The sequence below is a fragment of the Mandrillus leucophaeus genome, unplaced genomic scaffold, assembly GCF_000951045.1.
Source record: "Mandrillus leucophaeus isolate KB7577 unplaced genomic scaffold, Mleu.le_1.0 Scaffold284, whole genome shotgun sequence".
NCBI lineage: Eukaryota > Metazoa > Chordata > Mammalia > Primates > Cercopithecidae > Mandrillus > Mandrillus leucophaeus.
Window position 1 is genome coordinate 2,824,395 of NW_012102965.1, and position 24,635 is coordinate 2,849,029.

Here is a 24,635-nt window from a genome sequence, read left to right on the forward strand (position 1 = left end):
AAAAAAAAAAAAAATTACTATTTTGTTTTTTAGTCACATGTATTCTACTATTTAACCTATCTGTTAAAGCACAGGGTAATAATAATGCTTCATGAATTCCTTCAGTTTCTTTATCTATAGAATGGAGATAATACCAACTTCATAGAATTGGCTTTTTGAGGATTAAATGATCTAATTCATGTAAAGTGTTTAGAACAATGCCAAGTCTATAGTAAGTGAGGGCTGCTATTATTTTTTCTCAATACTTAATGTTTTTCATAATCTAGCATTTCTCAGTGGTTATTCTTTATAACTGCATGTCCTTCCTTCATGTTATGAGTAAAAATCCATTTTATTTTTGTAATGTCTATTACATTTATTTGACATTCTTATTATTTCCCATTCATGATTCTGCTTTCTGTCTTATAGGTGGTTCAGTTTGTTGCTTTTATTTCTTAGTGACTGCATTCTCCAAATGTCGAGCTATTTTTCTTTTGAATGTATGAATATAAATTTCCTGTGGGGGCTATCACCTTTCTGTATGTCACTGTTTAGAGGTTGTGGGGAGGGGGATGGACAGAGGGAAGCTAAAGCCTGGTCTTAGCTAGGGTTTAGGGAAGGCAGGCAAGGACCTCAGGGCAGAGAAGTTCTGCCTTCACCATCTAGGCTTGAGCCCAGCACTTTTCCTACCCCAGCCAGGCAGCCCTGCACCTTAGAGAGCCTCTCTTCATTTCCATTTCCACCCCTGCTCTTCTCCAAGTTCTTCCTTCCTCCGCTATAACTCTTCTATCCTGCAGAGTGGGTGTGGGAGGACCTGAGAAGGTCGGGGAGGTGGGAAGGTTTTCAGTGACCAGCTGGTCTGCCCGCCTAGTGTTATCTTGTCCCCATTGTCTCTGCACTTGCGTGCCATCCTGCTGTTCGTTGGTCCTATGGCTGTCACTGGGCTGATGCTGCTCTTTTCCCACCTTGCTGTCCTGGCCAAGAAAGCCACGCTCTCTCAAGGCAAACACAACTCAAAAGCCCTTCCCTGAATTATCCTGTGTGTGGACCCATGCACTCTCATGCTCTCTGCTGATGTTTACCTTCACATCTTCTATCTCCCTAGGGGTTTCTCACAGGCTTTATGTCAGTTTCTTGGATGCATCACCTTCTCCCTCTCAATTTCGCAGTATCTGGGTTGGCAAAAGTTTCCAGTTGTCCTTGTCAGTTCTCCGTTTTCTCATAGCTAAAAGTTTTTATCTTTTATGTAATTATATATATTAATATCCCTGTCCATCAAGCTGGTTTTTAAAACTGAAAATTATTTCATATTTTTAGGAAACTACTCAATTGCATGTATGTAAGGCCAGCTCATTTTAATCTCATACTAAATTAATCAAGTAAAGACCTTTATAAAAGAGAAGATTTTGGGCCAAGCGTGGTGGCTAATGCCTGTAATCCCAGTACTTTGGGAGGCCGAGGCGGGTGGATCACGAGGTCAGGAGATCAAGACCATCCTGGCTAACACGGTGAAACCCCATCTCTACTAAAAATACAAAAAATTGGCTGGGCGTGGCGGCGGGCGCCTGTAGTCCCAGCTACTTGGGAGGCTGAGGCAGGCGAATGGTGTGAACTCGGGAGGTGGAGCTTGCAGTGAGCCGAGATGGCGCCACTGCACTCCAGCCTGGGCAACAGAGTGAGACTCGTCTCAAAAAATAAAATAAAATAATAAGAAGATTTTGAATTATAAGGCAACCCACATTATTAAACTTCATTTTATTTTTATTTGAAGTTTTTATTTGTAAAATACAGAAACAGGGTTTCACTGTGTCACCCAGGCTGATCTTGACCTCTTGGGCTCAAGTGATCCTCCCGCCTCAGCGTCCCAAAGTGCCACGATTACAGGTGTGAGCCACTTTGCCTGGCCAATTAAACTTTAAATCAACATTATAAGAAGGCTCTTCTGTAGTATCAAAGTATTCATATTGTGTTAACAAGTTATTAATAACTTAAGATTCCCTTGTCATCCTTCTATTTGTATGATATGATGAGACTCATTGTACTAAATTGTCAGTCCTCTTAAAGCCAGTTGGTATTTACTTGAGACGTTCTATGAGGATTTTTTGCTGTATGTGTAATTGAGAACTGTGGTAGAGAGTATAAAATAGATATATAATATAAATCAAATTATGTTTATCATAAAATAGATCTTGTCAGATGAACGAGAATTTCTAGAAGAAAGCCTTTGAAATTATGTCTTTTGTACTTATGCTTGTTCTAATGTTTCTTATTTCTATATTCATTGCAGATGCACAGTAATCAAAAGGGCTTACTTCCAGAGCCAAATCCAGTACAAATTATGAAAAGTTTAAACAACCCTGCCATGTTGCAAGTTCTTCTACAGCCCCAGTTATGTGGACGAGCTGTTAAACCAGGTATGGACCATGTATGTATACTGATTAAAGAATGTTAGCATGAAGTTAATTTTTTCACATGTGAAATATGAAAAAATACATTTATTTGTGAAAAATATATTTAAATTAGTATAAAAATTTAAAAATTTTTCTAGGACCTGCTAATGAATTTTAATCAATAATCTGAGGTGATATATTTTGACTATTTTTGATATATACAATCTGCTTATGTGGGTTTTTTTTACTATTAATAAATGCTAAATATCAAACCTTCTGTTTAGCTCTTAGTAGACATGAATTTGTAGACCAAGGTAATAGTTAACACACTACATTGTTATAATTTGTATCCACAAAGAATTAATACTTTTCTATCTAATATTTTTAGCAGAATTATTTTGTTGAAAAGTGCCAAATTTTTGTTTCCGCTTTGTTCTTCCCCTTTTTGTTGTAAAATTGTTTCACTTTGTAGCAAATGATGAAAACATTATTATTTTCTAAGTATTATGCAAATCTTTATAATATCAGTATACATTAAATATCTACCTATTTAGTATTCTTTCTGTAGTAAGAGCTTACCTTCTGTGTATTTTGAAATGCACAACTTTTTATGTACAAAAGTGTCTGTTTTAGCATTATGAGGAAATGAATGCCTATACATTGGTCTCCCCTTATCTGTGTTCTTGTGTTCCACAGTTTAGTTACCTGCAGTCTGAAAATATTAAGTGGAACATTCCAAAAATAAACTACTTATAAGTTTTAAATTGCATGCTACCCTGAGTAGTGTGATGAAATGTTTTGCTGTTCTGCTCCTCCTGCCTTGGCTATGAATTATCCCTCTGTCCAGTGTACCTACTCTGTATATGTTACCCACCCATTAATCACTTAGTAGCCATCTTGGTTAGTTATCACATCACCTGTCATGGTATTGTAGTGCTTATGTTCAAGTAACCCTTATTTTCTTTAATAATGGCCCCAAAGCACAAGAGTAGTGATGCTGGCAGTTTGGATATGACAAAGAGAAGCTGCAAAGTACATCCTTTCAGTGAAAAAGTTAAAACGTTTCCAACTTAATAACGGAAAACAAAATGTGTGCTGAAATTGCAAAGATCTGCAGTAAGAATGAATTTTCCATCCACGAAATTGTGAAGAAGGAAAAAGAAATTTGAACATAGCATATATAAGGTTTGGTACTATTTATGGTTTCACGCATCCACTGGGAGTCTTGGAACATATCGCTCGCTGATAAGGGGGATCTACTGTATTCAACATTTAAGTTCAGAGCAAATATGTGTAGAGCAAATATATTAAATTCATTTATTATGTTTCCATCCCAACTGGTCTCACACCAGCTCACCTGCTGCATTTCAATTCTGGCAGTAACTACCTGGAGTTAGCACAGACCCCACAAGTTAAGAGCTCAATCTTCCATATGGCTACCCCCACTTTAGACCTTGACGCAAGTTCAGGGGATTTTCCAGGCCATGTGCACTTCTGACCAGCTAACTACAAATTTGCGAGTTCCCACAATGCCCTCAGGTTCAATAGTTCAATAGACTGGCTCACAGAACTTACAAAAGCACTATGCTTATGAGTACATAAGGACAGAGGCAAGGGAAGATACACTTAGGGAAAAGTCTTGAAGGGTCTTGAATGCAGAGCTTCTGTGTCCTCTACCCATCAAATCAGGCCATGTCACCCTCCCAACACATCAATATGTTTTCCATCTGGGGATCTCTACTGAACCTCGATGTCCAGAGTTTTTATTGGAGTTTCACTATGTCGGTGTGATTGATGGGCCCCATGATAGAACTCAGTCTCTACTTTGCTTCCATTCCCTAGAAGTTAGAAGGTCAGGCTGATATCCCATGGTGCAAAGCTCCACCTCTCCTTATAGAGTTGGTCTTTTGGCACAGCCGGCCCTCATCCGGAAGCTATCTATAGGTCCATAATGAGTTATCTCAGTAGCATATCAAAGACACTCCTGTAACTCAGGAAAATCCAAGGATTTAGAGTCTCCCTCTCAGGAACCAGGGACAAAGGCCAGTCAAATTCTTTATTATACAACAGTATTCATATTAAATACTTCATATAATTATTTGTGTGTAAGAAGCAGCTTTGGTAGTTTTCTGGCTCAGGCTATTATGCAATTAGATATCTCTTTTACAATTTTAATGGTATAGAGATACTCTTTTTTGTCTTGACAACATGAAGGATTAGAAGCTTATTACTTCCCAAGGCAGCCTATTCCCTGGTTTGACAGTTTCATTTACTGGAAAGTTTTTATATTACTAATATAAGCAATTTTTAGCCACTTATTCTGGTTCTGCCTCTGAAGAAATACAGGATAAATGTATTCCTTCTTGCATAATAAAAGCCTCCTAATATTTGAAGACAACTACCGTGAAACCTCAGTCGTTTTTTATTTTCCCTGTCTTCTTTTCTCCAGACCAGTTCTTTTTTTTACAATGCGACTTTATCAGTAAAATAAATTTTGAGCAGAGCCCCAATATATACCATAAATGTAAAAGATGTCAATTAAACAGATGAACCATTGTCAATCCATATATTTAGAAATGATCAAATCTAATGTTTTCCTTTTTTAAGATGAAAGTAAACATAAATAGAGGTGGTATTTTTTTCTGCAACTCTTTTTTTTTATGCATCTTATATCTCTTTGCAGATTACAGTTCTGTATTTGACTTTCCATAACATGTCACAGGACATGTGCTTTAAATCCCCCACAAGTTTTTCTCTTGTAGATGTAGTCTAGGTCTTCCGGGTTGTACCAAAATATGATGTACACAGACACAAACATACTCTGTAGATTGGTTTTGATTAGCACAGAATGCAGTGGGATTTCCTTCCTATTATCATTATATTTCCCTTAATGCAGTCCAAGATTATGTATTAGTGTCTAAAGCATACCACATTCTTAGGTCTTTTAGAAAGTATCATCTGCCTCTTTGGACTCTGGGCTATCTTTACTAATTCCTCTCAAGTATTATTTTTGTCTCTTCTTTTCATCTAAGACTAAATATTCTCCACTCTGCTGTTCTACTCAGATTAGTGTATGGCCATATGGCAGTAGGCTTCTTTATGCTTAGCGCTTTCTCGATTTTAAGTAAGATGTTTGAATATTACACTGATGCAGAAGTTATTTCATCAAGCATAGCTTTTTCTTGTGTGGGGTGGAAAGGGAAGAGGATTAAATCATTGCCTCACTTGAGCACATACATAGCTGGAAAATGTGTGGAAAGTTTCTTGATGTTGAGAAAAAGTGTCTTGTTAATAAATTCCATTTATTTTTCTTTTACTATGTCCTTTACTGTATCTTAACTGTAACCATGCTATATCCTGAACTCCTCACAGAGGCCTTCTCTGAGCCAACTAAATTAATGATAAAGAATTGTAATTCTTGGTAGTTCACGCCTATAACCCCAGCACTTTGGGACACTGAGGTGGGCAGATCACCTGAGGTCAGGAGTTCAAGATCAGCCTGGCCAACGTGGCGAAACCCCATCTCTACTAAAAGTACAAAAATTAGCTGGGCATGGTGGCATGCACTTGTAGTCTCAGCTACTCGGGAGGCTGAGGCAGGAGAATGACTTGAACCCTGGAGGCGGAGGTTGCAGTGAGCCAAGATTGTGCCACTGCACTCTGGCCTGGGCAACAGAGCGAGACTCCATCTCAAAAAAAAAAAAAAGAATTATAATTCTTATACCCTTGCCTGGCTTCTTTATCATTGTATAATTTTAAAAACAACTGACATATACTATACATGTACTTATTTATTGTCTATTTCTACCACTAAAATGGAAGCTCCAACTGCTATTAGATTAATTTCCCTCCCAGGTCCAATTTTGATTATGTTACTCTGACTAAGCTGATCTTTTCTCTTCAATCTAGACCTTTTAACTGCCTTCAAAAATACAATAAATGTAATTATTCTAGACTTTTTTCTTTATGTGTGTACGTTCCTAATTTATTATGTAATCACTTGATAGTATAAACTGTATTTTTAAACAGCTTTAATTTAGGTATAGTTGATGTACATTAAACTATAGGTATTTGAAGTGTACGAATTGATATATTTTGATGTTATGTATATATTCATGAAATCTTTACCACAATCAAATAATAGACATATAAATTACCCTCCAAAGCTTCCTTTTGTGCATTTGTAATCCATCCACTACCCTGTCCCCAGGAAACCACTGATCTGCTTTCTGTCACTACAGTTTGTATTTTGTAGAAACTGGTATAAAAGGAATCACACAGTCTGTACTGTTTGGCTTCATTCACTTAGCTTACTGTTTTGAGATTCGTTCATGTTGTTACATGGATTAGTAGTAGTTTTTCTTTTTATTCCCGAGTAGTATTTCATTCTATAATTTGCTTATTCATTGATTTGTTGATGGACATCTGGATTATTTCCAGTTCAAGGCCATTACAAATGAAATCTCTATGGACACTTGTGTACTAGTCTTTATGCTTTTATTTCTTATGCTTTTATTCTCTTTGATAAATAACTACCTGTGGAATGGCTGAGTCATATGATAGATATATGTTTAAGTGGTGAGAAACTGCCTAGCTGTTTTCCAATGTGGTTGAGCCATTTGACATATTCACCATCAGTTTCTAGGGCTCCAGTTTGCTCAGTATCCCCGCCACTACTTGATCTGTTGGTCTTTTTAATTTTAGCCTTTCTAGTGGATGTATAGTGCTCTCTTACTGTGGTTTTAATTTGAATATTTCTTTTGACTAATGATTTTGAGCATCTTTTATTGTGCTTATTTGTCATCTTTATATCTTTGATGATATGTCTTTTCAAATATTTTGTACGTGTTAAAACTGAGTTGTTTGTCTTCTTGTCAAGTTGTAAGAGTGCTTTTTAATATTACATACAAGTAGTCTGTTGGATATATGGTTTGCAAATATTTTTAACAGTGTCTTTTGAAGAGCAAAATGTTTTATTTTGACAAAATCCAATTTATTATTTTTTCTTTTATAATTTGTACTTACTGTGTCATATTTGAGAAATCTTTGCCAATTTCAGGTTTTCTAAGATTTTCTTGTATGTTTTCTTGGAGAAAGTTTTATAATTTTAATCCCTATATTTAGGTCTATGGTCTATTTTGAGTGAATTTTAGTTTATAGTATGAGGTAAGAGTCCAGATGTTTTTTGTTTATGTATAGTTATACAGTTATTCCAGTATCATTTGTTTAAAAAGCTTATGTTTCATTGAATATTTTGACATTTGCCAAAAATCAGTTTACCATATATGCATGAGTCTATAACTAAACTCTGTTCATTGATCTAAATGTCTGTCTTTATAAAGTACTGTCTTTATATCAATACTGTCTGTATACCAAAATACATGTGTAATAAATCCTGAAATCAGTTAGGTATAAGCTTCAACTTTATTCTTCTTTTTCAAAGTTGTTTTGGCTATTCCAGGTTCTTTGCACTGGCTTATAAATTTTAGAATCAGAGTGCCAATTTCTATGAAAAATGTCAGCTGGGATTTTGATTGAGATTGTGTTGATTTGTATGCTAATTTAGGCAGAATTCACAACAATTCTGAGGCTTCTGATCGATAAGTATGGTATATCTTTTCAATTATTTTGAGGCAATATTTTATTTCTCCCAACAATGTTTTATTGTTTTCAGAATACAAATCTTATACATCTTTGGTCAGATTTATTCACAGTATTTCATATTTTTTGATGTTATTTTAAATGGTACTGCTGTCTTAATTTCAATGTCCTATTGCTAGTTGTTAGCATATAGAAGTATAACTGATTAAATACATATTTATCTTACATCCTACAGTCTCGCTAAACTCACTTATTATTTCTAGTAGGTTTTTGTTGGGATTTTCTATGTAGGTGATTATGTTATCTACAAATAAACACAATTTTACTTCTTTCTTTCCAACATATATGGCTTCTATTTTTTTCCTTGCTTTTTTGCATTAGATAGAAATTCCACTGTAATTGTGCATAGAACTGGTGAGAGCAGACATCCTTGCCTCATTTCTGATCTCATGGAGAAGGCATTCATTCTTTGATGATTAAGTATTATCTTAGCTAGAGTTTTTTTCACAGATTTCTTTTATTAAGCTGGGGAATTTGCCATCTATTTCTAATTGCCGAGTTTTAGCATGATGATTGCTGGAATTTGTTGAATGCTTTCTCCATATATCGAGATGATCATATACTTCTCCTGTCTGTCAACATGATATATTACATTGATGATTTTTGAATGTTATATCAACCTTTTATTCTTAGGATAAACCTCACTTAGTTATAGCATATTATAATCTTTTTTATATATTGTTGAATTTGATTTAATAACACTTAGTTTGAAATTTTTGCACCTATGTTTATGAGGTATATTGGTCTGTAGTTTTCTTCCTTTGTAATGTATTTTCTGGTTTTGTTATGCTGCCCTCATGGAACAATTTGGAAAATATTCCCTCTCTTCAGTCATCAGAAGAGTTTGTGTTCAGTGCTATTATTTCTTGCTCATATGTTTGGTAGAATTCGCTAGTGAAATCAGCTGTGTTGAATTTTTTAAGGAAGATTTTTACACATTTAATTTCTTTAACATATAAGAGCTATTTCAGGATATTGTTGTTCTTAAGTGAGCTTTACTAGTTTGTATCTTTCAAGGAAATTATCTATTTTGTGTAAGTTATCAAATTTATTGGCATAACATTGTTCATAGTATTTCCTTATTGTTCTTTAATCTCTGCAGGATCTATAGTGATGGCTGTTTCACATTCCTGATATTTTTGTCTTCTCTCTTTCTTCCTGATAAGTCTGGCAAAAGGTTTATCAGTATTACTGATTGTTCCAGGGAGCTGGCTTTTGTTTTCATTGACTTTCTCTGGTTGTTGTCTGTTTTTTATTTCATTGATTTCCACTTTATTTCTCTCTGCTTACTTTGGACATATTTTGTTCTTCCTTTTCTGGTTTTTTAAAGTAAAACTAGATTATTCACTTGAGACCTTTCTTTTAATGTGTTTAGTATTACACATTCCCTTCTAAACACTGTATCTCATAAATTTTGAATGTTATATTATTTTCATTCATTTCAGAATACTTTTTGGTTTCCATTTTGGTATATTTGGTCCATTGGTTACTTGTAAGTGTCACTTAAGTTCCAAAATTTGGAGATTTTCTAGTTTTTTTTTTTGTTATTGATACCTAATTTAATTCACTTGTATTCAGAGAAGATACTTTGTACAACTTAAATTTATAAATTAGAATTTAGACTTGTTTCATGGTTCAGAATACAGGCTGTATTGGCAAATATTCCATGGACACTTGAGAAGAATGTGTATTCTACTCTTACTGGATGTGGAGTGTTCTATACGTGTCAGTTAGATCAACATGGTTGATAGTGTTCATGTCTCCTACATCCTTAGTGATCTTTTGTCAACTTATTCTATCGATTATACTGAGGAGAGGATGGGGCATAATGGGAGTCCTAGCCATAAGCAGAGGGTAAGAGCAGGTAGGCAAGATGCTATGGACATTTTCAGACTGTTTTTATTCTGATTGTTGTTTCTGTTGTTGTTATAAACTGGAAGATACTGTGTTCAGTAAAAGCTGTGAAGAAAAATATATTTCAGTGTTTTATAGTAAAATGCAATGATGATCTGAAAAAGAAGAGAAGTTGTTGAAATTTTTAATCATAATTTTGGGTTTGTCTGCTTTTCCTTTCAGTTCTGTGAATTTTGCTTCATATATTTTGAAACTTTGTTATTTGGTGTACAAACATTTAAGATTGTTGTATCCTTTTGATTAATTGGCCCATTTATCATTACAAAATGGTGATCTTTATCCCTGGTAATATCCTTTGCTCTGGATTTCTTTATATTAAGATAGCCACCAGCTTTTAAAAATTAATATTAACATATCTATCCATAGATGTTTATATGTTTAATAAAATATATTTTAAGTTGCCAAGTGGGTTTGTGTTTTCTATTATCTTGGAAAATCCTTTTCTGATATTTGCAGTGTTACTACTAGCTACTTCATCAATAATGTGTGACTTTAAAGTAATGTAGTTTTAAAAATGTTTTGATATCTATTATTTGTGGTTTCCATAATAGTTTTTTGAGGGAAGAGACTTCTATTAATCTTTCATAGATAATACATCTAGAGCTTTGTAATTTAGATGTATTTCCCCAGGTGGTCATTAATTTAACAAGAAGGGATGTGTCTTAAAAGCTCTGCTTTTTGTACTTCAACTACAGAATTAAAAAAAAATTAACTCCTCCACTCAAGTTCTTGTCGTTAAAAAATTTTTAATTGACATGTAATAATTATACATATTTATGGGGTACAGACTGATAGCCCAATATGTGTATATAATCTATAATAATCAAATGAAGGTAATTAGCATATTAACCACCTAAAACATTCATCATATCCTTGTGTTGGGAGCATTTAAAGTCCTCTCTTTTAGCTATTTGAAAATATACAATAAATGTTTGTTAACTTAGTCACCCTACAGTACTATAGAACATGAAAACTTAATTGTCCTATCTAGCTGTAATTTTGTATTCATTAACCAACCTGTTCCTATCATCCCGTTTTGCCTTCTGTTCCCAGACTCTAATAACCATGATTGTACCTTCAACTTCTATGAACTCAACTTTTTTAGCTCCTGTATATGAGGGAGAACATGCAGTATTTATCTTTATGTGCCTGACTTGTTTCACTTAATATAATGTCCTCCAGGTTGCTGCAAATGACCAGCTTTCCTTTTTTCTTATGGCTGAATAGTATTCCATTGTGTATATGTACCACATTTTCTTTATCCATTCATCTGTTGATGGACACTTAGTCCATATCTTGGCTACTGTGAATAGTGCTGCAATAAACATCAGGATGCAGATCTCTCTTCAAGATACAGATTTCCTTTTCTTTGGTTTGTTGTTGTTTGTTTTTTGAGATAGAGTCCCACCCTGTTGCTCAGGCTGGAGTGCAGTGGCATGATCTCAGCTCACTGCAACCTCTGCCTCCTGGGTTCAAGCGATTTTCATGCCTCAGCTTCTCAAGTAGCTAGGATTACGGGCGTGCACCACTGCACCCTGCTATTTTTGTGTTTTTTAATAGAGACAGGGTTTCGCCATGTTGGCCAGGCTGGTCTCGAACTCCTGACCTTCAGTGATCAACTCACCTCAGCCTCCCAAAGTGCTGGGATTACAGGTGTGAGCCACTGCACCTGGCCATGATTTCCTTTTCTTTGGATAAATATTCCTTAGTGGATTGCTGGATCCATATGGTAGTTCTGTATTTGTTTTTTTGAGAAACCATCATACTGTTTTCCATAATGGCTGTACTAATTGGCATTCCCTCCAGCAGTGTAAGAGAGTTCCCTTTTTTCCACATCCTCACCAGCATTTATTATTTATTTGTCTTTTTAATAATTAGAATTAGCCATTCTAATTAGGGTGAGATGATATCTTACTGTGGTTTTGACTTACATTTCACTGATGATACAGATGTTGAACATTTTTTCATATACTTGTTGGTCATTTATATGGCTTCTGAGAAATATCTGTTCAGATCCTTTGCCCATTTTTAAATTGGATTAATGGGGGTGGTTTTATTTTTATTTTTATTTTTGCTGTGAATTGCTAGAGTTCTGTATATATTCTAGATATTAGTCGTATGTCACATGAATAATTTGCAAATATTTTCTCCCATTCTACAAGTTATACGTGTTCACCGTATTGTTTACCTCATTGTGTAGAAGCTGTTTAGTTTGATAAAATCCCATTTGTCTATTTTTGATTTTGTTGCCTGTGCTTGTGAAGTGTGACCCGTAACATCTTTGCCCAGATCAATGTCCTCAAGTGTTTCCCCCATGTTTTCTTCCAGTAGTTGTACAATTTTTAGCCTTGCATTTAAGTGTTTAATACATTTTGAGTTGGTTTTTATATATGGTGAGAGATAAGGGTCTAGTTTCATTCTTTTGCATATGAATATTCCATTTTCCCAGGATAATTTATTGAAGGGGCTATACGGAAGTTATTTGTCTAAGTCTAGTAATATTTTCTCTAATTCTCCACACTTAATTCCCTATCACTTGCAGAAGAGTTATTTTCTGTGTACCAGTTTTCCACTCAGAAATGCCTTTTTCTCATTGAAGTAGATAATAGAATTCTAAATGAGTCCTCTTCCACGTATCCTCACATTATTATAACTTTCCTGAAATTATTCTGGGATGAAACATTCCCTCCAATCCTGCATACTCTGGGCACTTCCTCCTTTGCTAGAGAGAATATTGATAACTGTTGAATTAAATAGTTTCCTATGGCTGTCTCACTGGTATCATTCTACTCCTGAAAACCAAGAAGTTATATCATTCTTGTCTTCTGAGGCAGTCCCAATGTAGACTTAGATGGATACTAAAAAATTTGGTTAGAATGAGGATTTATTTCATTCATTTATTTATTTCACCTGTCATAGTACAGTGTTTTTTTTCTTTTACTACATATATATTACAAGAAGATGTTACTAGTACACTGAGTTTGTATATTATATATATATATAATTTTATGTATTATTATTTTGAAATGGAGTCTCACTCTGTCAGCCAGGCTGGAGTGTAGTGGCGTGATCTCAGCTCACTGCAACCTCCGCCTCCCAGCCTCAAGCAGTTCTCCTGCCTCTGCCTCCCAAGTAGCTGGGATTACAGGCATGTGCCACCATGCCTGGCTAATTTTTGTATTTTTGATAGAGACGGAGTTTCACCATGTTGACCAGGCTGGTCTCGAACTCCTGACCTCAAATGATCCTCCCACCTTGGCCTTCCAAAGTGCTGGGATTACAGGTGTGAGCCACTGTGCCCAGCCTAATTTTGTATATTATGATTATTCCAGTTGTTTTACAATAGTTAGATTAAATTTCTTCATATATTTTCTGTCTCATGGTCCTTTTTGTGTCTCTATTCTAAAAACATCCTCCCCCCCCCTCCTTTTTTTTTAAAGTGAGAGCAAGTTTATTAAGAAAGAAAAGGAATAAAGAATGGCTTCTCCAGGCCGGGCGCGGTGGCTCACGCCTGTAATCCCAGCCCTTTGGGAGGCCAAGGTGGGTGGATCTCAAGGTGAGGAGTTCAAAACCAGCCTGGCCAACATGGTGAAACCTCGTCTCTGGTAAAATACAAAAATTAGCTCTCTTCAGTCCGTGCTTCCAAGATGACAAAGAAAAGAAGGAACAATGGTCGTGCCAAAAAGGGCTGTGGCCACGTGCAGCCTATTCACTGCACTAACTGTGCCTGATGCTTGCCCAAGGACAAGGCCATTAAGAAATTCGTCATTCGAAACATAGTGGAGGCCGCAGCAGTCAGGGACATTTCTGAAGCGAGCATCTTCGATGCCTATGTGCTTCCCAAGCTGTAGTGAAGCTACATTACTGTGTGAGTTGTGCAATTCACAGCAAAGTAGTCAGGAATCGATCTCGTGAAGCCCACAAAGACCGAACACCCCCACCCCAATTTAGACCTGTGGGTGCTGCCCCACATCCCCCACCAAAGCCCATGTAAGGAGCTGAGTCCTTAAAGACTGAGATAGACTATTCTCTGGAGAAAAATAAAATGGAAATTGTACTTAAAAAAAAAAAGTTAGCTGAGCATGGTGGTGAGTGCCTGTAATCCCAGCTACTTGGGAGGCTGAGGCAGGAGAATTGCTTGAACCCAGGAGGCCGGAGGTTGCAGTGAGCAGAGATCGTGCCATTGCACTCCAGCCTGGGAAATAGAGTGTGACTCTCTATCAAAAACAAACAAACAAACAAACAGACAGACAGACAGAATGGCTGCTCCATATAGCAGCCTGGACATACAGGCATGGACCACTGGTTGCCCATTTTTATGGTTATTTCTTGATTATCTTGATTATATGCTAAGCAAGAGATGGATTATTCATGAGTTTTCCAGGAAAATGGTGGGCAATTCTCAGAACGGAGGATTCCTCCCCTTTTTAGACCATATAGGGTAAATTTCACACGCCGCCATGGCATTTGTAAACTGTCATGTTGCTGTTGGGAGTGTAGCAATGAGGACGGCCAGAGGTCACTCTTGTCGCCATCTTGGTTTTGGTAGGTTTTAGCCGGCTTCTTTATTGCACCCTGTTTTATTAGCAAGGGCTTTGTGACCTGTATCTTGTGCCGACCTCCTGTCTCATCTTGTAACTTAGAATGCCTAACTTACTGGGAATGCAGCTCAGCAGGTCTCAGCCTTACTTTACCTGACTTCTATTCAAGATGGAGGCACTCTGGTTCAAACATCTGTGACACATCCCTGCCTCCCTTTTGTAAGTTTTCTGTTCTAAAAACATCCCTTTTGAAGCGTACTCTGGTATTTAGACTCTTAGACTTGATTATGAGTATTGTTCCCATTTATTCTTTTTATGTCTGTGTACAAGTTTGCAGTTTCTTTTGATTTTTTTATGTAAATATTTGTGTGTACATATATTGTCTTCTCAATTGGATTTTATATAAGCTTTTCAAGGACAAGGATTGTATCTTGTCCCCTACTCCTACCCTCTGCCAAAATGCCTGAAATACCTAAAAAACCACTGAATAAATAACATGGGTTCAAATGAGTATTGTGCTTATTAAAAGGTGGATATGTTTTGTTGCACTAAATTCTAGAGAAGATTAAGCCTAGGTTTGGAGTTTTACGATTATGGCAGAAGGCTTTTGAATTTTAAAACAAATTCCAGGGTTGAATCTCAGGGAAAGGTGCCTGTCACTTTTGACCAGTGACAAAGTCACTATGTCATTGAACTTTCAGTGGATTTGTTAATAGTTTAAAGAAATATTCATTAACCCTTTTCGAAGCTTGGTTTTTTTAAATTTTTAATTCCATATATATATTAAAGTTTTTACTTTTATTTTCTCAAAGCCGTTCTTGGGACACCTCACAGCTTGCCACATCTGATGAATCCATCCATCTCTCCTGCATTTTTACATTTGAATAAAGCACATCAGGTACATAAATAACATTAAGTACTGAAGCTTTAAATATTTGGAGTGAATATCTTGTTTGTTCGTAACACTTAAAGTTCTCAAGAAATTAAATGAGTATTTTGCTTTTAAAGAAAATCTTTAATAAGTATAGCTATGTAAAATTATAACTTAATGAGTACATCAGATTCAATTAAGCTAACCAAAGCAGTAGTTATATACCACAATAAATATTATTGATTCCAATTTGTATGGCATTGAGAAGGAAAGTGGTATATTTTTTCGAGATAATAAATCATTTGTTCAAAACAGGGCTTCTTATGTGGTCTTAACTCAAAAAAGTATTTCTAGAAAGAAAATATAAATGAACAGTAACTCTTAATTCCTAAAATTTAATGAATATTATAAAAAACAGCTCATGTATATGAGAATAGAGTATATGTTTCCTACTTTTTTTAGATAAATATTTTAAATGTGTGTTTATAGATTTAAATGTCTGTAATATTAGAGATAAGCATTACTCATTAATTTCAGGTACTGTTTAAGAATATAGAATTCTAATTACAAATCAAACAATATATAATAGATGCTTAATATAAGTTGAATGAATGAATATCTGGTCCTAAATCCGGCTTTTATTTTTCATCCTTAGAATCTAACACAGGACTTGGTGATACATTATGGAGTTTTTATTCATTCATTTACTCAGTGTATTTTATTGAGTATCTGACATATATGTATTAGACATTGTGCTAATCATTGAGGCTACTGTGTGGAATGTAACATTTAAAGTCTATGTTATTATAGAATTTCAACCAGTAGGGACAACACATTAAACAGTTAATTACAATAAGGAGTGAAGAGTAATATGAGAGGGGAAGTTCAGAGTGTTGATAATATTCCCTGTATTTTAAGAGAAAGACCAAAATGCTTTACCTTTAAGGCCCATACATTTGAGCTAGCTCCTCCTGCCTCTCAGCTCACTACACATCACTGTCCCACTACCACAGCCTGGTTTTGGTCCTCAAAGGACTTTGTTTTCTCCTCCTTCGGTCTTTTCTTCTGCTGGTCCTTCTTCCTGGAATGCGAATGCTTCCCACCCCAACATCACCTAATTCCCTCCCAGACTTCAACTACAGCCTTCAGATTGCAGTACAAGAATTAGTTCCTCCAAGAAACCTTCCTTGAATCGACCAGGCTAAATAACATTCCTCCACTATTTGTTCTCATAGCCCCGTGCATTTTTCCTTCATATGATTATCATGTGTAATCATGTGGGGTTTTTTTATTTTTATTAATTAATGGCTCCCTTCCTTAGGGGACTGTGAGATCTATGAGGGCAGATCTTATTGTACTTCTCACTAAGTAGCACAGTGCCTGGCACATAGAAAGTGCTCAATAAATCTTTGTTGAATGATTAAATGAATAAATAAATGAATGAATAGAATGTCACTGTCATTGAAACCAAAAAGGGGTGAGAGGAGGGAAGGAAGGATGAAAGAATGTAGAATTAATTTCATGACTGCATGGCCCCCCTTGTATATTATTAAAAGAATTAACTAACTTTGCCTGTTAAGTTGGAAAGTGAAATATTATGTTTAGAAGCAATTACTTTTACTCAGATCGACTGGAGAATTGAACTTTAAAATGAATCGGGTTATACAACATGTAGCTTTTCAAAATTAAACTAACAACGTTTTGTCATTTTCACAGAGCTCAGTTATGGGTAATACTTCTAATTTATTCCTTCAGAATCTTTCTCATATACCACTGGCACAACAACAATTAATGAAGTTTGAGAATATTCATACTAATAATGTAAGTATGATATCATTTTTTCTTTTAGAATCAGTTCATTTCTTTTCTAGAATCAGGTTGTGGATCAGGTTGTTTATGAATTTTCACATGTGTAAGTTTTTTTAGGTTATATCTTATGGCCATGGGTCTTACCTTTTTTTCTTCTTTTGTAGAAACCCGGCTTACTTGGAGAGCCCCCAGCTGTGGTATTTCAGACTGCGCTAGGGATAGGGTCAGTGCTTCCATTGAAAAAGGAGTTGGGACATCATCATGGAGAAGCACATAAAAGTAAATGATGTGTATTTACTGAGAAGTCAGTAAACAGTCAGGTTTGAGATTTAAAGATAGTTTACTTATGTTCTCCTTTTATTTACAGGGAGGTCAAATTTGAGTTTTATTTAGTCATTTAAAATTTTGAGAACCCTCTTGGCTTTTTCTATTTTGAATATTGGTAAGTTACTGATGGACTTGCTTCCATGCCAAGATAAGACTTTCCCTGTTGGATATGCTTTAATATTTTATGCAGGTTCACAGCAGTGCAAGGCAAAGACACAGATCCCTTTGAGACTGACATGCTGCCCACTGGGCTGACAGCACATATGGATCCATTTGGGATAAGAAACCTTTCACTTTTATTTTTAAAAATCTAGTATTTATATATTTAAAGTTTGATTATTTATTTGTATTATTTAAAAAAATTGAACCCCTAAATCAGTAGTCAAAGAAAACTAATGTGTGTACTATGTGCTTCTAAAAACATGGCAAACAAAATAGCTTTTTTGGCAGGAAAACAGGAGCATGGTGTTATACTAAGACTTCTTATTTGAATGTGATTTTGAAGGGCGCATTTTCAGCTTGAAGCTTAATTGAAATTTGCTTAGAAGTGAGCATGCTGAGTAAAAACAGAAGGTCCACCAAAAATTTTTTTAAAAAGTCAATTAAATATGGGCAGCTTACTTAACGTTTTGTCCAGTAATCAAATAACTTAGTTCTGACTGTTGAAATTGACTGGACAAAAGTTAAGCCAGTGAAGAAATTTTGTGATATCATGGGGTCTGTCTTTCCAAAAAATTAAATTTTCCATGTCTAAAAGCTTATGTAAATGTGTATTATTTGTGTTGAATTAACTAATAAACTATTTACTTTAGTATATGCTGCTTTAAGAACATTGAATAGTGTCCAGATAACTATATTCTAAACATTAGGGGAACCAAAGCATCCATCTCTAAATGATTATTACTAAAAATAATTGAAGAAATTTGTTTAGTAAATTTATAAAATGGTAAATCTTAGTTGTCAAAATTAGCTTTTTCCATTTAATTTTGACCTGTAGATTTTTTAAAAAGTGGAACGGTTCAGAATTTTCCTATTAAAACTTTTAATAGGAATGTTGCCAGCCTGGGCAACATGACAAAACCCTGACTCTACTAAAATACAAAAAATTAACCAGGCATGGTTGCACACGCCTGTGGTCCCAGCTACTCAGGAGGCTGAGGTGGGAGAATCACCTTAGCCCAGGAAGTCGAGGCTGCAGTGAGCCATGATTGGCGATGGGAGTGGGACCCTGACTCAAAAAACAAAAAAACTGCTTTTATTTCTCCCAGAATTTCTTGTTATTTTCTATAAATAAAAACATAAAACTTTCATGTATTAAATTTAGTGCTTATCTGTTAACAAATACTCATTTAAAGAAAGAAGCCAGTGATATACTGATAAGTGTTTAACAACAAGCTCTCTAGGTTGAAAAAACGTCTTGATTTGTAGCATTTGTGCATTTCTGTTTGTGAATACTCCAACTGTGACTGATTTCAGGTTACCAATATGAAGACATTTAACTCAATAGCTGGGAGGAGGTGTGTATTAATAGCTCTCATGAGCTAATGGAAGCCAGCTAACCAAATTTATTATTGGATTCAGTCAAACTTCATTAAATTTTACTTTCAGATAACTTTTTAAACTTAAAACTTAATTATTTCCATCAGTTATGGAAACAGTGAAGCTGCAATGAATGGGCATTTTAAAAAGCACTAATATAGCTTAAATGCCAATTAACAATTATATATAGAATTTAAAAACTTAAAAATTTCATATATTTGAGGTTACCCTGAAAGTTGCTGAAAATAAGAGCATTATTACTATTGTAGATTTTTGTTTTTTCATAAAGGAGCCCACTAATTAACAACCTCTAACCTTACCTTTTGCTGTTATCTAACAGGTACAAATTGGTTTCTCTGCATTTTGCTCATAACTTAACAAAATCAAAAGGACTATTGCGAATAAATATTTTCTAACTAAAAGCTTTTTGCATTTGTGGTTTGCTACAGCATCTAGCCTGATTCCAACTCAAACAACGATAACAGCTGGAATGGGCATGTTACCATTCTTTCCAAATCAGCACATTGCTGGACATGCTGGGCCAGGGCACAGTAATACTCAGGAGAAACAGCCAGCCACGGTGGGAATGGCAGAAGGAAATTTCTCAGGGTCGCAGCCTTATCTTCAGAGCTTTCCAAACCTTGCTGCTGGAAGCTTGCTGGCGGGACACCATAAGCAGCAGCAAAGCCAGCCAAAAGGCACAGAGATAAGTTCAGGGGTAAGAAAACTTTGTGTGCACACAGATGTGTATATACCTACGTATGTATATATATTCCATTTAAATTGTATCTTAAATTGTCATGTCAATGAAATGATGACTTTCTCATAGTTTACATTTACTTCTCAAAATTGAAGAAAACATTGCAAAATCTGTTTGCAATTTTTTTTAAAAAATGTTATTAAAAATAAGCAAACAAAAAATCCATTTTTTGATAAGTTACGCTAACTGGCATTTGGGACTACCTTAATTATTTGCCAGTTTGTAAGTAAAGTAATTTTAATTTGTGTAAAATGAGTTATGTCTCTTACAAATAATTTATATGTGGATTCTTTATTCCTTATAAGAGAATAAGGAATTTCCAAAAAGTTTGTGACATACATGGTTTTCAGAAATACTTGATATTTTAAATATAAGATATAAACTAATTTAAGTTCAGAATTTTTTAGTTTGAAAAAGCTTAGTATCAATACTTATTCACTTACATAGTAATGTTATTTGTAAGGCTAAGTACGTGTTAATGCTGTTCTTTAAAATATACTTTTTGTGTATCTTAAATATGTATTTAGTAGCTAAAGTATTTTAATATTTAAAGGCAGAACAAATTTTATCTGGAAAATATCAAAACCAGCTATTAAACTCTGGTCTGTTCAAACTAATCTGGTCTTTCTTTTAATTCTGGAAGTGTTTACCCAATCATTTTATTGGTTAATATACCACTGATATTTATAAATGTTGTAATAAGTAGGTAGACTAAAGTACATCTAATTTTTATTATATTTGTACCCCAAAATACACTGTGGTCTGTAAGTGGTATAAAACTTAGGCTTAAGCAGTTTGTAAGGAAGAAAATCTATGTAGTTTCTTGTATTCAAATGTCAAAATAATAATACTGAATTTATAAGAGATTTTAGTGTTACCTAGCCATAGCAAGAAGTATGACTAGAATGCCCTACAATTGTACATTGAGAAAGCTAAGGCAGTTCTCTCTTTTTAAAATTTTTTTATTTTTTACTTTTTTTATTTTATTTATTTTTTTTGAGATGAAGTCTTGCTATGTCACCCAGGCTGGAGTGCAGCGACGTGACCTTGGCTCACTGCAACCTCCACCTCCTGGGTTCAACGGTTCCCCTGCCCCAGCCTCCCAAGTAGCTGGGACTACATGCACGCACCACCATTCCTGACAGATTTTTGTATTTTTAGTAGAGATGGGGTTTCACCATGTTGGCCAGACTGGTCTTGAACTCCTGAGCTCAGGTGATCTTCCCACCTCGGCCTCCCAAAGTGCTGCTATTACAGGTGTGAGCCATTGCGCCTGGCCGTCAGTTCTTTATAGAATAAATTTTAAAAATTTATCTGCAGTGTTCATTGCTTGGGTCATTGAGGGAAACTGCACAAATAAAACTTGTATGTGAATACTTCATATCTCTTTGCAATCTTTAGTTCACTGCAAGCATCAGAGTCTTTAGAAGAACTGTGGATTTTAGGTGATTCACAAAATGGGCAAATGAGTCTGTCTACAAGAAGACAGCCAAAATAGGGGCAGGTTCTGGAAAATAAGTCCTGTGAAGAAGAATTCAGGAGAAGTGGATATATGTAACCTGGAAAGAGACAACCAAACATATACATTGTTAAACCTATTTAAAGAGTAGTCATATGGTATTATGTGTACCTCCAGTGGGCAGAACTACCTATTAAGTACAACATACAATAAAGCAGATTTAGGCTTAATATAAGGAAGAACGATTCAAGCTTTTAAGCAGAGAGAAAGTTTATTTCACAAAGATGTGACTGTCATATCACCAAAAGCAATTAAGCAGACCCCAGGTGAGCATCTGTATAGGATGTTGTGTTAATATAAATGATCCCTCTTCCTCTCAGTAGGGGTTGGACCAGGTAACCTCAGTGTTTTCTAACTGTGAGATTTTAGACTTGGCTGAAATAATTAGTTTAACTTTGCTTTAGATGTTTAGAACTGCATCTTTAATATTGTGTTGGCCAGTAAGTCTTGAATCTACCTTTTTGTTTCCAGAATCACCTCTAGTGCAAAAAAAAAAAAAAAAAAAAAAGGGAGAGATTTGGACTCTAACTCCCAACCTTTGAGAATTTTATTCAGGGAGACAGGGATAATATCCAGTTTCTGTTTATTGTGGTAAAATTAAAATATACGTAACATAAAATTTACCATTTTAAGTGTAGAGTACTGTGGTATTAAGTACATTTACAGTGTTGTGCAGCATCATTGCTCTCCATCTCCAAAACTTTTTTGTCATCTCATACTGAAACCTGCACCTGTTAAATAATAACTCTCCCTTTTTCCCTCCCACTAGCCTGGGTAACCACTGTTTCTACTTTTGTCTTTATGAATTTGACTATTCTAGGTACCTAGGTGACACAATATTTGTCCTTCTGTGTGTAGCTTAGTTCACTTAGCATAATGTTTTCTAGGTTCATCCATGTTGTAGCATGTATCCAAATTTCCTTCTTTTCTAAGGCTGAATAATATTCCATTGTACATATATACCGTGTTTTAATTCAGCCATCCATGGACATGTGGGTTGTTTCTACCTTTTATTGTGAATAATGCTGCTGTGAACATTGGTATCTGAGTCCCTGCTTTCGATTCTTTGGGGTATATACCCAGAAATGGAATTGCCGGATCATACCATAATGCATGTTTAATTTTTGTTGGAACTGTCATCCGTTTTTCCACAGCAGCTGCACCATTTTACATTCCTGCCAGCAGTGCACAGGGATTCTAATTTTCCAACATGCTCACCAACACTTGTTTTCTGTTTTAGCTGTTTGTAACAAAAATACCATAGACTGGGTGATTTAAATAACAAACATTTATTTCTCACAGTTTGAGAGGCTGGGAGTTCTAAGAGAAGGTGCCAGCAAATCCAGTGTTGATGAGGATACTGTTCCTGGTTTTCAGAAGACCATCTTTTCGTTCCATTTTCACATGGTAGAGAGCTGGAGCAAGCCCTTTCATGTCTCTTCTTATAGGAGCGCTAATCCCACTCTTGAGGGCTCTACTTTCATGACCTCATTACCTTTCAAAGGCCCCACCTTCTGAGACCATCACATTGAGGCTTAGCATTTCAACATATGAATTCTGGGGAGACTTAAACATTCAGTTCGTAGTCGTAGCCATCCCAGTGGTTGTGAAGTGGTATCTCATTGTGGTTTTGATTTGCATTTCCCTAATGATTAGTGATGCTGAGCATTTTTGTGTGTGTTTATTAGTCATCTGTATATTTTCTTTGGAGAAATGTCTATTGAAGTTTTTGCCCATTTTAAATCAGGTTCGTTTTTGTTGTCATTGTTGAGTTTTTGGGAGTTTTCTATATACAGTTGACCCTAGAAAACACAGGTTTTAACTGCACAGGTCCACTTATACTTGGATATTTTCCAAGAAATATAGTGGGAAGTTTTTTGGAAATTTAAAAAGTTTGAAAAAACTCACAAATGAACCCCATAGCCTAGAAATATTGAAAAATTAAGAAAAAGTTATGTATGTCATGAATGCATAAAATATATGTAGATATTAGTCTAGTTTGTAATTTACTACCATAATATATACTGAAACCTATTATTAAAAAGTTAAAATTTAGCATACATGACATACATACTTACAGACAGTACATGGCACCATTCAGTCAAAAGAAATGTAAACCAAAATAAAGATGCAGTATTAAATCATAACTGCATAAAATTAACTGTAGTATATACTGTACTACTGTGATAATTTTGTACCTACTTCCTGTTGCTATTGCGATGAGCTCAAGTGTTGAGAGTATCCACTTAAAATGCTGTGTGTTGCTAATCATCTCCATGTGAGCCATTCATCTCTCCAGTAAATTGCTTATTGCAGTAAAAAGTGATGTCTCATCATGCTTGCATATTTTTCATCATGATTAGTGCAATACCATAAACCTTGAATAACACCTATGATCCATAAAAATGCCACTAGTGGTACTAGAAGGGCTCTCAAGAAGCAGTGTCATGACATTATAGGAAAAAGTCGAATTGCTTGATGAATACCACAGATTGAGGTCTGTAGCTGCTCTTGTCCACCATTTCAGACAGATCCATATTGTAAACAAATGACATAATTTATGGTATTGATAAATACTACAGTACTGTAAATGTTTTATGGTTTTCTTAATATTTTCTTTTCTCCACCTTTAATGTAAAAAAAAAAGTGTATAACATATGTAACATACAAAATACATGTGAATTGTTTGCTATTGGTAAGGCTTCTAGTTAACAGTAGGCTATTAGTAGTTAAGTTTTTGGGTAGTCAAGGGTTATACATAGATTTTTCCACTATGTAGGGGGTTGGCACTACTAACCCCCATGTTGTTTCAAGGGTCAACTGTACTAGAATCCTTACACCTAACTAATTACATAAAAATATACTGATATACATTTTGAAGAAATGTGTGTTTCTAGCATCATCTAAATGTGGAGTTGGAGTTTATTAAACTCATTTATTTTGTTTGACATTATATTTAGTACCAGAGGTAAATAAGCTTTGCTTTTGTTATTTGGTCATAAAATATAAAATAAAAATCTCAATAAAAATATTGATAACAGGCCAGGCGCAGTTGGTCACGCCTGTCATCCCAGCACTTTGGGAGGCCAAAGTGGGGGCATCACTAAGATCAGGAGTTCGAGACCAGCCTGGCCAACATGGTGAAACCCCATCTCTACAAAAAATATTAAAAAATTAGCCAGGTGTGGTGGTGCGGTTCTGTAATCCCAGCTACTCAGGAAGCAGAAGCAGGAGAATCGCTTGAACCCGGGAGGTGGAGGTTTCCATGAGCTGAGATTGCACCATTGCACTCCAACCTGGGCAATAGAGTGAGATTCCATCTCAA

The 24,635-nt window shown here is 35.3% G+C and overlaps 1 protein-coding gene and 1 pseudogene across 1 annotated transcript in view; both read left to right on the forward strand.

The window, feature by feature from the left end:
- Positions 1–24,635, forward strand: part of RAVER2 (ribonucleoprotein, PTB-binding 2) — a 69,915-nt gene that overhangs the window by 25,999 nt on the left and 19,281 nt on the right. The window contains exons 4-8 of the mRNA XM_011985476.1: positions 2,267–2,393; positions 15,298–15,383; positions 17,112–17,177; positions 17,330–17,444; positions 19,481–19,749. Coding sequence (XP_011840866.1) covers positions 2,267–2,393; positions 15,298–15,383; positions 17,112–17,177; positions 17,330–17,444; positions 19,481–19,749 — 663 coding nt within the window. The remainder of the gene's footprint in view (positions 1–2,266; positions 2,394–15,297; positions 15,384–17,111; positions 17,178–17,329; positions 17,445–19,480; positions 19,750–24,635) is intronic.
- LOC105543513 lies at positions 13,592–14,008 on the forward strand (annotated as a pseudogene).